The following is a 14,962-nucleotide window of genomic DNA, read 5'->3' as shown; positions in this document are numbered from 1 at the left end:
TGAACCATCTAGTGTGATCAGAGTAATCAAAGCCAAATATGAAATGTTTCAGCAATTGGAGAAGGCATAGATTATAAGGATAAATAAAACATATTTTAACCATCACTGCAGAGACCTTCATATCTACTACTCTTGCTACACTGTACAACATTATAACACTGCAGCAAGTGGAATTCCATAGGATAACTACTACCTGATCACATTAGTCAACTGTTGCAAAGAATAGGGCTCATATGAAAACAAATATTTGGCAAAAGAATTTATCCTCTCTTTTAAACAATTACATGGACCAATAAGACTGAAAATGTTGAAGTTTCACTTTGGCATAACAGAATTGAACATGATTCCCTCATTGGAGGTGTTGATGGCTTCCTTGCACACCTTGTGCAATCTGCAAAAAACAACCTGCAAATCCTCTGAACCAGATACACTATTTATATTTTCCGCTTCACTAGCTAGCTACTATTTTCCAAGTTATTTAGAAAATCTGATATTACTGTAACTTTCACTGCATTTTGATGACTCTGTTTAGACACAGCTCAACCTCATCCAAACCTATAACTAATATCTGAGTGCATGATTTTCTCCTTATTTCTCCTTATTGTCGGAGTCCTGTTGGTGTTGTATATTATTTCAATTTATCTTTCTGCCCCTCGGTGCACAGAAGACTCAAGGATATGTGAGAATGTGACTCACAAAAATATTGTATGACATAAACATAGTGTGCTAGCTATTATTTTAAAAAATATCATCACACTAGCTGTAGGTTTACTATTCTTAACTTGAATGGAATGGTAACGTTTTACATTATATTTAGGATCCAATATTTGTAATTAATGAAAATTACCCTACAATATTCTGATACAATACTGAAGACACTCACAGATTCTTCCGGCCTTTTCCTTTTAGTAAATTGTCCACCAACTATGTTTGGAGCCATGAATCTGATTTTCCTGTGAGCGAAGTCATACTACGTAGACTTCACTTTACGTAATTCAGCAAGTATAGGACGGGGCAAAGTTGACTCATATGCTCTCCTGAGCTCATGTGCTACCTATTCTGAATTTGTCAATTGCCTCTTTATCAAATTTAAGATGCTGTTCTCAAGAAAATAAAAAGACATACAATTGATGAACGGAATGCAGAACAAATTAAAACATTCACCCTCAGTCAAGAGATCTGGGTTAAGTCCATCATTCTTTTGCTCACCATGCCTTGCCGGCTTAGACCTGGCCATATGCAAATAAGTCTTGATCCTGTGCCTTGTGGGAACAGTGCAGCCTGAACTGCCAAGCAGAATGTAAGACATTGTTCTGCATTATGTCCATCAATTGTTGTTTTTGCATTTGTCACTCCGAGTGGGACGGGTATGCCCAGACGTGGGTCCCGTGTTCTTCATGCCACTGGAGTCAAGATATCCTGGCTGATGAGGGGTGAAACCCTGAAACCATTCCTAGTATGCTTATTTCCAGTCCAGGGAGGACCTGGCCTGGCAGTTCGGGCTGGACTGATCTCTTTGGGCCCAGGGTAAAGACTGATTTGCATATGGCCGGGTTCACACTGCTATGGCATGGGGAGCAAAAAGACAATGGGTTTAGTCCCAGATCTCTGTACTGGGGTGAATGTAAGACATTGTTCTGCATTATGTCTATCAATTGTTGTTTTTGCATTTGTCACCCCTAGTGGGACGGGTATGCCCAGACGTGGGTCCCATGCTCTCCATGCCACTGGAGTCAAGCTATCCTGGTTGATGAGAGTGAAACCCTGAAGCTGGTCCTAGGATGCTTGTTTCCAGTCCTGGGAGGACCTGGTCTGGCAGTTTGGGCTGGACTGTTCCCATTGGGCTTTGGGTCAAGACTGATTTGATTATGGCTGGGTTCAAACTGGTATGGCATGGGGAGCAATTAAACAATAGATTTAGGCCCAGATCTCTGTAATGGGGTGAATGTAAGACTTTGTCCTGCATTCTGTCCATCAATTGTTGTTTTTGCATTTGTCACCCAGAGTGGGACGGGTATGCCCAGACCTGGGTGCCGTGCTCTCCATGCCACTGAAGTCAAGCTATCCTGGCGGATGAGGGGTGAAACCCTAAAACCGGTCCTTGGATGCTTGTTTCCAGTCCGGGGAGGATGTGGCCTGCCAGTTTAGGTTGGACTGTTCCCATTGGGCGCAGGGTCAAGGCTGATTTGCATATGGCTGGGTTCACACTGATATGGCATGGGGAGCAAAAAGACAATGGATTTAGTCCCAGATCTCTGTACTGGGGTGAATGTTAGACTTTGTCCTGCATTCTGTCCATCAATTGTTGTTTTTGCATTTGTCACTCAGAGTGGGACGGGTATGCCCAGACGTGGGTCCCGTGCTCTCCATGCCACTGGAGTCAAGCTATCCTCGCTGATGAGGGGCGAAACCCCGAAACCGGTCCTTGGATGCTTGTTTCCAGTTCAGGGAGGATGTGGCCTGACAGTTTAGGTTGGACTGTTCCCATTGGGCGCAGGGTCAAGACTGATTTGCATATGGCTGGGTTCACACTGATATGGCATGGGGAGCAAAAAAACGATAGATTTAGGCCCAGATCTCTGTACTGGGGTGAATGTAAGACTTTGTCCTGCATTCTGTCCCTCAATTGTTGTTTTTGCATTTGGCACCTCGAGTGAAACGGGTATGCCCAGACGTGGGTCCTGTGCTCTCCATGCCATTGGAGTCAAACTTTCACGGCTGATGAGAGATGAAACCCTGGTCCTAGGATGCTTGTTTCCAGTCCAGGGAGGACCTGGCCTGACAGTTTGGGCTGGACTGTTCCCATTGGGCGCAGGGTCAAGACTGATCTGCATATGGCTGCTTCAAACTGGTATGGTATGGGAAGCAAAAAAACGATGTATTTACACCCAGATCTCTGTACTGAGGTGAATGTAAGGCATTGTTCTGCATTCTAACCATCAATTGTTGTTTTTGCAGATCTCAAGAAATTGGCACATACCTTGCTGCAAAACATAAACTTCTTCCCAAGAGTGCTGTGACCAAGATTAGGGGTAACATAGAGAAAGGAGAACAATATTTATTTCCTTAGATGAAACTGAGGCTCTCCTTCATTGAGCAAGAACCAGTCAGATTAGTATACAAAATTGTGCCTGGTGACACAGAAGTAATAGTTTAAAGCTGTCAGATGAAACAGATAATAATTCACAATAATTTGAATTTAATATTTCGAAATCAGTAGTGCTTGAAATTGTAAACATGCTTCGTATTTAAACAGCGTGTTTTAAAAATAAAATTGAATATTTTGAAACTATTGTGTCACAGTTGCATGAAACATTATACCAACAAATGTTTCTCGGAACAGAAAATAGACCGACACCTGGAAAAACACAACAGGATTCATAGAGCAACTCAGGAAATATTTTCAAATACACCTATATTGTTTCAAAAGCTAGCTCTCAGAAGCTGGTTCAAATTTAAACTATGCAATTAACTTATCTTAGACACTTACCACAGGTGAGTCGCTCATTTCCAGGTAATTCTGAGAACAGGACTGATTCTGGTGCTGTTGGAATGTCCGAACCACAAGCTTGACTTGCTCTTGGGGAGGAGAATCGATGATCCACATGCAGCTAGTGAATGGCGGATAAGCACTTGGAAAAAAGGGAGATGCTGTGGACTGTGGCATGTTGGTTGCATTGACAATCCCACCACACAGAGCTAGGAAACAAAAATATGTTTAAATAGGAGACTTGTATTTACCATGTTGTAAAATCAAAACTACAAGTATTTCAATAAGAATCATCAGTTCATCTCTTGTGTTAACTGCATTAATCAATGTGATCCTGAATTACTCTTATGCCTCACTTGTTCAAATATTATGTACAATTGTAAAGTTTGCAGTTTTTCTTTATGTATGTATGTATGTATGTATGTGTGTGTGTGTGTGTGTGACACATGGAACCAGCATGTTGCCTTTTCTTTTTTTTTCTTTATTTCTAAGGGTACTTTACATTCTGGAACAAAGAAATTGATACTTTGCACACAAAAAAGAACCCGCAACTGGCCCTGTTATTCACAGAAAAAAGAACAATGACCCGAGCATCCCGACCCCAAAACATCCACTTAAGAAAATCTGATATCCATCCTAGTAAGTAGTGGAGGTACCCCAGTATAATCACAAAAGGGACCTAATGTCCCATTAGAATCTCACATAGTGTGCACTAATTGGTATGCCTAAAAAGTACAGAGCACTCTTCCTGACTAGCTGGCAATATTCATTCCATAAATAATGCTGAGTCGGATAGCACAATAAATACGCAATTGGACATTATTAATCTCATCAAGACCAAGATAACCAATTTGAGTGCTAAGGTGCATTAGTTGACCGAACACCTTTCGAGATATTACCAGGCAGGGAGGCCTATAAGCTTAAGCCCCAAAGAAGTTGAGACTGAAAGTAGAGGGGCAGATTGCAATTCTTTTCATCTGGTCAGAGGGGTCAATTCTCAATTCAAATTGTATAGCACACAAGATGCATCACTATGATGGGTGCCTATACACTGCACAGAATGCTCAACCAAGCAATGTTTATCTATTCCATCCTGCAAGATTCCTACTCCCTCTTCCAATATTTATTTTATTTATTTGGCTCATTTATAAAGCGCATGAATCGCCCCACATGGGGTATCTCCGCGCTAAATACCACCTCTAAATAACAAGTTACCAGCCCCAGGTCCCCAAATACTCAAACAACCTTCCAATTGCCTGCCTTCTATTAAACCTACAGCTTCATATTTCAGAGGCAACTCAGACGGAGCCACATACAGTTTAAGTCTGCCAACAATAGAATAGTGTACATGATAGGTTTTCCCAAGCTTTCGTCACAACTTAGAGAAACGGAGGCCTTCCTGATCAACAAGGTCACTCACTGGGTAAGGGATGTCTGTAAGTGCCATAGCTTGATTCACCCTGATATTATCAGGGCTTCTCGACATTTCTCTTTTGAGGGGCATTTTGATCACATTAAGCTGACCCTCAAATCTTTTTCCATAGTCAATGGTCTTTTAGTACTTGATGTACACACAACACCCCCCTCCTAATTCTAATACCCCATCATTAGAGATTGTCAGGAGAACTCAAGCTACATCGTTTATGTGTTTGATTTACTAACTGGTGTTGACAGATGTTAATAATAAGAGTGGACACACTAGTGCAGCACCGAATTTGTGCCAGGAGTATATTTCTGTTACTGTGCCTCTTCTTTTTACCCCTTCACATGCTCCACTAGATATGGCCTCTGCAACAACATCTATATAGGGTAATCCAATTTACATCATAATCAAAGCTAATCATTTAACAGTGTTATCACAGATTATAGCGGGACTAAAGAGTATAGTGCCTCAAGATGACTGGTGTGTATTCATTTTATAAAGCTGATGTCATCATGTTTCAGGAAACATGGGATGGAGTTCCACTCCACAGGCAAGGATATAGAACGTTTTCTATTCCGGCACTGGCATCGCGGGATGGCAGACCATCTGGGGGTCTTGCTATATAGGTTAGCAGTTCCATTAGATTGCAGGTAAAGCAATTAAATATTAATTTGCCCGACATACTAGAGATAGAATTTTACTCATGGAATGGCAAAAAACTGCTAATGTACATAGTAGAAGCACCATAAGGGCTGCTGTCTACCAAACTATATTAATGTTGTCAAGAGTGTATTGTAATGGCTGATAAGACCACCACCATCATTGTGGGTGTCAATTTCAATGTTTGTTTTGAGCCCTTAATATTCATAAGGGATATAGCTCGTGATGAGGACCAACAATGGTATGTTCACCAGTTACAAGGCCCCTGTAGCCCATGTATGGCTAGGGCTGCCCTCCAGTTAATAGATTTTTCACTTAGCTTCCACCTGAAAGCATGTAAAGCTCACAGCATCTAAATTGAGTCGGAAACCCACCTTTAGAAGAAAACTGTTTTGAGTAAAATCGAATATTTTTTGTTAGATATGTATTTGTGGTCAGAACTTATTGATATTGAAGTAATTCTCAGCTACGAGAGCATTACATATTTATTTATTTATTTACTGACTTATACCGCGCTAGGAACTCGACTCCCTGAGGAGTATCTCCGCGCCTTTGGTAATATCAATGAACAGAGACCCTATCAATGTATAACAGATGCCCTATCAGGATTAATAATTGAACAGGAAAGTTTTTAATTTTTTCCTAAAAGGAAAATGTTCCTTACAGGTTCTGATGTCATGAGGGAGATTATTCCAGAGCTTTGGACCAGCAACTGACAAGGCCCTACCCCCTTGTCGGGATTTCCAGAACCTAGGGACACAAAGCAGTTCTTGGTCCCCCGATCTCAAAGACCTTGAAGGGGCATAGGGAATGAACTTTTTGGTTAGGTAGTCAGGGCCTTTTCCAGTAAGGCATTTGTGAATGGTACAGCATATTTTAAACAACACCCTCTGTTTCACGGTGAGCCAATGAAGTTTACTTAGTAATGGGATTGAGGGGGTGCGGGCTGGGGCATTACAGACAAGTCGTGCAGCAGTATTCTGCACGACTTGTAATCTGGCAATAACCCCCTCATTGGCGGCTAGCAGCAAACCGTTACAGTAATCCAGTCTGCTCAGCACGAGCGACTGAATTAGTGTTTTCCTGGTGGAATCAGGTAAGAGGGGAAATACCCGTCGTAGAAGGCCAATGATATGGAAACAGGAGCTTACTACTTGATTAGCGTGATGTTTAAGGGCAAGCTCCTGATCCAGCTTAACTCCTAGATCTTTCACTACCACTTTGGGAGTAGGGACTGGGCCGAGATCTTGAGTCCATAGCCGTTTGGCTTCCCCAAAAAGCATAACCTCAGTCTTAGAGACATTACACTGAAGGAAATTAGCTGCCATCCAATGTGCCACCTCTTTCATTCCCTGTACAAAGGAGTTACGCACCTCAGGAGTCATGATTTTAAACGGGAAGAGGAGTTGGGTATCGTCTGCATACCTTAAGGATCTCCATACTAAATGTTTTGAGGATCTGAAAAAGCTTTAGTTTACCAAACCTGCTCATTTGAAACAAAAATTCAGATCCAGATAATTCCTCCTTGTATAATAAGGAATGAAGGGAAGACAAAACTCTCCTGCACACCCAGTTGGCGACCGGTGTCAGTCAGGCGCCTCTATACTTGTAGATCCAGATGCATTTTTAATCTTCATGCACTACCCAATACTGGTGCTTTGTATGCTAGCTGTTTCTCCTCTTCTCCCCGATTAGTTCCCTTGATTAACTCAGGATCCCGACGTTTGTGTACTATTGGATTTGTACCTCAGCTCATCCTGTTCCTTAGATCCACTCAGACAGGGCATTTTCAAATTCATCTTCAGAGTAAGTTATGCGCTCACGAGCCGAACATCATATGTCTTCCCAGCCATACCAATTTCAAAGGCCTGGCTGACGGTCACCTTATTCTTTCAGGTGGCTTCTCCCTCCTCCCTTATCGTTGCTAAGTGTCGCCTGTTTTGTCCCCACCATTGATTTGTGAGAGGACCCTGTCTCCCCATTCACGGTAATTATATATCTTACACCCAGTTCCCTGGGACGTTTTTATTTTTCCACCATATTCACTAGGGATGTGACTTACCATCCTTTCTCTCCTTAGGTGCCCAGTAACCCCACTTCACCCACTCACTGCCCTGAGGAAGACCCCACCAGTAAGGCTCTCGAAGAGGCCTTCGTCTCCTAGGGAGTCGAAACGTCGACAACCATCAAATGCCCGTCTTATCTACAGTACTTGAATTACTGAGAAATTATATGTTACATGGCATATACGTATAGACATTGTGTACTTCAATTTTATGTTAGTTTGATTCATGTTCCTTTCAGGCATATGAATAATATGTGCTTGCATTATTTGTGATTTGCACATTCTCCATCCCACTACCTCACCAGAATCACAGGCTTTCCCATCCCGACCCCGTTCCATGGGCACTGGAATGTTGCTAGTTATATAACAAATGTACAATGTGTATTTTCTACGCTGAAGAAATTCTCACCAGTCTCGGTGTGATTAAACAACACTGAACCTTAAAGTCTGATATGATTTGCATATTTTGAATCTTTGTTTTGCAGTTTGTCTTGACCTTTAACACTTGTGATGTTATAAATACTGGGACCACCCCATTATATATTGTTAAGTAACAAGGTCCCAGCGATTCCGGGTTTACCCTTTTGTGTAACCTAAGATCTGTCCCAGCCATATATCATCCAATAAATTTCATTGACAATGCCCACAAATATTTAACAAATATTTAACAAATACATTTTGGACAAATTGATGTCTTGGGTGGAGAATAATAATAAATCATCACAGTTTCTGGCGGGGTTCCATTGTAAAACGAGTACAATAGATCAGGTCTTTAGAGTTCAGCTCCTTAGCTGGAAAGTGGTGGACATAAACAAAGGCAGCCTTTATGTATCATAAGGGCTGCCTTTGAAATGGATCCAAGAGCCAAACTCTGCAGAATCTTAAGGGATACTGGGTTACCGCCGTCCTGTTAAATATAATTGTGTTTCTCCACCTAGATAATTACGCACAAATAACATGGGCTGTCAATGGGGAACAAATGTTTAAACTAACATTTGATAAAGGGGTAAGGCAAGGCTGTGTACTTGCCCCTACTCTATTTCTGTTATTCATTAGTGGTTGTGAAGATTTTGTCGTGGGCTGTGAAGCCTACTCCTCCATACTGGGTGATACAAAAACTCCAGCATTATTGTTCACCAATGATACCCTATTGGTATCGAAAACACTAAAGGGAAATGAGACTCACCTTGCCAGGTTTAAACTTTTGTGTACTAATCACGGCTCAGTCGTGATACCTAACTACCAAATTCATGACAATAAACCCTCTCAAACATTTCAGAGGGCCCCTGAAACTGGATGGAACAAGACCCAAGAGGGTCTCAGAATTTACCCACCTGGGAGTTCGTCTCTCAAGAAGTAACTCTTGGGCTAGCCAAATCTCAAAGCGTACCCTCTTACTAACCCACAGGGCAGCAGTCAAAGCACGTTTTGAAAAGTTTATCTCTTCCCACCCAGTGCCCCTATTATGGAGATCTGGAGAGCTCAAGTTGTGGCTGCCGCCATATATGGCTCTGAACTATGGGGCCACAGTCATGTACAGTTATTGGGGTCTGCTGAGAACAAATTCTTGAGGTCTGCAATGAGACTACCCGAAAAGCACTCCACTAGCCTTTTTTAGAATAGACCCGGCCATGCAACCGATAACTGTTAATATTAGGTTCAAACTGAATCTATATTGGAAGCAAATATGTCTAACTGAGGAACTAGAACTCGACAGGGTAGGTTTGAGAGACATCCTGTATAATTGAGGCTCAGTGGCACTCCCCTTGTTGAAATATGTTAAGCAGACTTTATTTATCCTGGGCTTGCCAGACCTTTGGAAACATCCTGGTCTATTAGCAATTCCTCTTTTGAATTGGTGAAGTTGACTTTTTGGGAAAAGGAAAGTGGGAAAATTACTCAATAAACACACCTTGGAAAATTGACCAACTGTTTTTTCGAATCCTCTTACAAAGTGTGAGTGCAGATGAACACGAGGTACGGCCAAGAAAAGTGCCAAGACCCCGTACGTGAAGGTGTAAACAAGGTAAATTAGACCATAATTGTGGAATGTTCGAAAACTGAATCCGAGTGTCCAAAGAGTAAAAGAGTAAAAGAATAAAATGGTGCATACACACCAAAAGAATCATTTTAGGACAGTGAAAAGTTCCCCAAAGTGTCATGCCCCAAGGTGATGGCTTTGAATCAGAAAGAGAATGAAACGAAACACAATGTATTGTGTGTGCAAATTGATAACCATGTAAATACCGGAGGAAGGCTATGTAAAGATACAATTCAAATGTCCAATGTCCTAAGATGAACGTCCATTACTATGTAAAACTGTTAGAGATTACATAAAGATTGCATTCTGTCATTGAGACAGTTAGGTTTCTAAGAATTGTGAAATTTGATCCAAAAGTTTTCTCTTTGAAGTAAACTATTGTTATTATCTTTCCCTTTTTGCTTCTCAATGACCTCCAAAATAAAAAATGTAAGTTGACTGAAGTTTTGATTATTTTCAACAAAGTGGTTGGCGACCACGGATTTCGTATTTTTGGTGCAAATGTTGCTCTTGTGTTCTTGTATCTTGTATCCTGGTCTTGATTCTTCTTTCAGTCTTTCCCACGTAAACCAGACCACTTGGGCATTTCAACAAGTATATGACATTTTTGGTGTCAAATTTCACAGTCACTCTTAGGTAAATTCTGGTGCCTTTCATGGAATGGGTTGTCCAAGATCCCTTTATTACGGTATTACAATTACTGCAATTGTAACAGGGTTACGATCCCTTTATGTGTGGTTTTCTGTGGGTCTTTTATCCTTTGTGTAATCAAGTCTTTGATGTTTTTACCTCTTTGATATGCAAAAATGGGCGTCTCACTGAAAATACCTTTGAAGTCAAGCTCCATGGCTAAAATAGACCAGTGTTGGGTGATCGAGGTTTTTAATCGGTTGCACATGGTGGAAAATGTAGACACCACAACCATGCGTTTTGTGCCTTTTTGTGTTTTGGTGATTAATTCAGTTCTAGATCTGCTCATGCTGCACGTTCTGGCTTGTTCTAAAATACTCTTGGGGTAACCTCTTTGGTCAAATCTTTTTAACATGACATGCATTTGTTCATTGGAAGTGATGGGGTTTGACACTATTGTAGTTGAGAATAGGGTAAGTGATTTTTGAAGGATTTTTGGTGAAAACTGGTATAATGCAACATGTTGTTTCTGTCAGTTGCTTTACTAAAGATGTTAGTTTCCAATTTATTACGAACTCTAATGATTTGTACATCCAAAAAGGTGATGGTGTTTTCATCAAGATCGTCCATGAATTGTATTCAATCGTTGATGTCGTTCAATGCAGTGAATGCTGTTATGAGGCTGGTATGTGACCCCTTCCATAGGATGAAAATGTCGTCAATATATCTTAAGAACGCTAAAGCGTGTTTTTTCTTACTAGTCAATCCAAAATGTTGTTTTCCTCAAATTTACTCATGAAGATATTAGCGTAAGCTGGGGCGGCGCAGTTGCCCATGGAAGTGCCAGTGAGCTATAAAAACCACTGGTCCTCACATTTAAGATAACTCTGGCAAAGTGTGAAGTGTAACAATTCCATGATAAATATTTGAAAACTTTGGTCAAGATTGGAGTTCATCAAGGGTTCTTCAAAGGCTTCTAGCCACAGATTATGTGGGAATGAGGTGTATAAGTATTTGACACCAATCGTACATAACCATATCTCATCATCTTCCATAAAAGAGATTTGATTTATTTTTTAAATAAATTCAGTGGTGTCTCTGATGTAGGTGCTCATCCTTAGCACAACAGGTTGTAGATGTGTGTCTAGAAACTTGCCCACAGGTTCCTGAAGGCTTCCTCTAGTTGAAACAATGGGTCTTAGGATGGGCTTGCATAAGATATCTGCTAACTTTCTAGGTGATGACACCATTGTCAACAGATCTTAGCAATAAACACTTCAATATATTGGAGAATACTTCAGGAGGGTTGTAATCGAGTGCAGAATATGTATCAGGATCCATCACATGATTATACACTTGACCTCTGTGCACTTCTATTATCTCTTTCTGTACCCCTCCTGCCTCTTTCTGTACCCCTCTTGCCTCTTTGTGCACCTCTCCTACCTCTTTCTGCACCCCTTATGTCTTTTTGCACCTCAGTTGCTTCTTTCTGCACTTCTCGTGCTTCTTAGTGTACCCTTCTTACATTTTTTGCACTCCTCTTGCCTGTTTCTTCCCCCTCTTCCATCTAACTGCACCCTCCTGCCTCTTTCTGCACCTCTGTTCCTTCTTTCTGCACTTCTTTTGTTTCTTTAAGTACCTCTCTAACTGCACCCTCCTGCCTCTTTCTGCACCTCTGTTGCTTCTTTCTGCCCTTCTTTTGTTTCTTTAAGTACCTCTCTTGCTTCTTTCAGTACCCCTCTTGCCTCTTTCTCTACCCCTCTTCCCCCTTTCTGCATGTCTGTTGCTTCTTTCTGTACTTATCTTGCCTCTTTCTGTACCACTCTTGCTTCATTCTGCACCCTTAGTGCCTCTTTCTGCACCCCTCTTCTCTTTCTGCACTCCTCTTGCCTCTTTCGGCACCTCTGTTCCTACTTTCTTCACTTCTTTTGTTACTTTCTGCACCTCTCTTGCTTCTTTCTGTACCCCTCTTGCCTCATTCTCCATCCCTCTTTCTGCATCTCTGTTGCACCTTTCTGTACCTCTGTTTGTTTCTGCACCTCTCTTGCTTCTTTCTGCACCCCTCATGCCTCTTTCTGCACCCCTCATGCCTCTTTCTGCACCCCTCTTCCCTCTTTTTGCACCCCTCTTGACTCTTTCTGCACCTCTGTTGCATCTTTCTGCACTACTCTTGCTTCTTTCTGTACCTCTCTTGCTTCTCTCTGCACCACTTGTGCTTTTATCTGCACCCCTCTTGCCTCTTTCTGTACCCCTGTTCCTTCTTACTGCTCTACTTTTGTTTCTTTCTGCACCTCTCTTGCTTCTTTTTGCACCCCTCTTCCACTTTCTCTATCCCATTCCCCCTTTTTGCATCTCTCTTGCTTGTTTCTGCACTTCTCTTGCCTCTTTTTCCAACCCTCATCCCTCTTTCTGCACCTCTGATGCTTCTTTCTGCACTTCTCTTGCCTCTTTTTCCACCCCTCATCCCTCTTTCTGCACTTATGTAGCTTCTTTCTGAACTTCTCTTGCTTCTTTCTGTACCTCTGTCCCTTCTTTCTGCTACCCTCTTACCTCTTTCAGCACCTATTTTCCATCTTTCTGCAATTCTTTTGTTTCTTTCTGCAACTCTCTTACTTCTTTCTGTATCCCTCTTGCCTCTTTCTCCTCCCCACATCCCCCATTCTGCATCTCTGTTGCTTCTTTCCGCACCTCTCTTGCTTCTTTCTGCACCCCTCATGCCTCTTTCTGCACCCCTCTTGCCTCTTTCTGTGCCTCTCTTGACTCCATATGCACCTCTGTTGTTTCTTACTGCACTGCTCATCCTTCTTTCTCCACCTCTCTTGCAGATTTCTGCACCCCTCTTCTTTCTTTCTGCACCTCTCCTTTCTTTCTGCACCTCTTCTTCCTGTTTCTGCACCTCTGTTTCCTATTTCTGACCTTCTCTTGACTCTTTATGGCCCTCTCTTCCCTCTTTATGCTCCCCTCTTGTCTCTTTCTGCACCTTTGTTGCTTCTTTCTGCCTTCTTTTGTTTCGGTCTGCACCTTTCTTGCTTCTTTCTGCACCCCTCATACCTCTTCCTGCACCCCTCTATCTGCACCTCTAGTCCTTCTTTCTGCACTTCTTTTGTTTCTTTCTGAACCTCTCTTGCTTCTTTCTGCACCCCTCGTGCCTCTTTCTGCATCCTTCTTCCCTCTTTCTGCACTTCTCTTGCCTCTTTCTGTACTCTGTTCCCCTTTTCTGCCCCTGTCTTGACGGTTTCTGCAACTCTCTTGCCTCTTTCTGCAGTTCTCTTCCCCCTTCTGCACTTCAGTTGCTTCTTTCTGCACTTCCCTTCCCTCTTTTTGCACCCCTGTTGCTTCATTCTGCACTTCTCATGCCTCTTTCTGTACCAGTCTTGCTTCTTTCTGCGCCCCTGCTGTCTCTTTCTGCACTTGTCTTCCCTCTTTCTGCAATTCTCTTGCCTCTTTCAGCACTTCTCTTGCATGTTTCTGCACCTCTCTTGCCTCTTTCTGCACCTCTCTTGCCTTTTCTGCACCTCACTTGCTTCTTTTTGCACCCCTCTTGCCTCTTCCTATAAGCCTCTTCCCTCTTTGTGGAACTCTTTTGCTTCTTTCTGCACTTTTCTTGCCTCTTTTTGCACCCTTCATGCCTCTTTCAGCAGCTCCTGCATTTCTATTCCTTCTTTCTGTACTCTTTGTGCTACTTTCTGCATCTCTCTTGCTTCTTTCTGCATCCCTCTTGACACTTTCTCCAACCCTGTTCCTCCTTTCTGCACCTCTGTTGCTTCTTTCTGCACTTCTCTTGCCTTTTTCGTCCCCTCATCTTTCTTTCTGCACCTCTGTTGCTTCTTTCTGCACCTCTGTCCCTTCTTTCTGAATACCTTGTGCCTCTTTCTGCACCATTCTTCCCTCTTTCTGCTCCCCTCTCTCCTCTTTCTGTACCGATTTTCCTTCTTTCTGCACTTCTTTTATTTCTTTATACAACTCTTACTTCTTTCTGTATCCCTCTTGCTTCTTTCTCCTCCGCACTTCCCCCTTTCTGCATCTCTGTTGCTTCTTTCTGCACCTCTCTTGCAAATTTCTGCACCCCTCTTCTTCCTTTCTGCGCCTCTCGTCTTTCTTTCTGCACCTCTTCTTCCTGTTTCTGCATCTCTGTTACTTCTTTATGCACTTCTCTTGGTTATTTCTGCACCTCTCTTGCTTCTTTCTGCACCCCTTGTGCCTCTTTCTGCACCGCTCATCCCTCTTTGTGCACCTCTCTTGCCTCTTTCTGCACTTCTCTTGCCTCTTTCTGCATCCCTCTAGCCTCTTTTCGCATCCCTCTCGCTTGTTTCTGCTTTTCTTTTGCCTCTTCCTGTTCCCCTCCTGCTTCCTTCTTCACCTCTCTTGTTTCTTACTGTACCTCTCCTGCAAATTTCTGCACCCCTCATGCCTCTTTTGGCACCCCTCTTCCCTCTCTCTGCACCCCTTGACTCTTTCCGCACCTCTGTTGCTTCTTTCTGCACTTCTCTTGCTTCTTTCTACACTTCTTTTGCTTCTTTCTGTACTCCTTTTGCCTATTTCTGCACCCTTCTTCCCTCTTTATGTACCTCTCTTGCCTCTTTCTGCACCCCTGTTCCCCTTTTCTGCCCCTGACTTGACAGTTTTTGCAACTCTCTTGCCTTTTTCTGCAGT

At 42.4% G+C, this 14,962-nt stretch overlaps 1 protein-coding gene across 1 annotated transcript in view; it reads right to left on the bottom strand.

Moving 5' to 3' along the window:
- The window catches only part of CUBN (cubilin), a 1,583,269-nt gene that overhangs the window by 86,424 nt on the left and 1,481,883 nt on the right, over window positions 1-14,962 (bottom strand). The window contains exon 62 of the mRNA XM_078663578.1: window positions 3,491-3,699. Coding sequence (XP_078519704.1) covers window positions 3,491-3,699 — 209 coding nt within the window. The remainder of the gene's footprint in view (window positions 1-3,490; window positions 3,700-14,962) is intronic.

This window comes from Lissotriton helveticus, chromosome 10 (assembly GCF_964261635.1).
Source record: "Lissotriton helveticus chromosome 10, aLisHel1.1, whole genome shotgun sequence".
NCBI classification, from domain to species: Eukaryota; Metazoa; Chordata; class Amphibia; order Caudata; family Salamandridae; genus Lissotriton; species Lissotriton helveticus.
The sequence above is the reverse complement of the archived record's forward strand: the minus strand, read 5'-3'. Positions and strand labels throughout refer to the sequence as shown.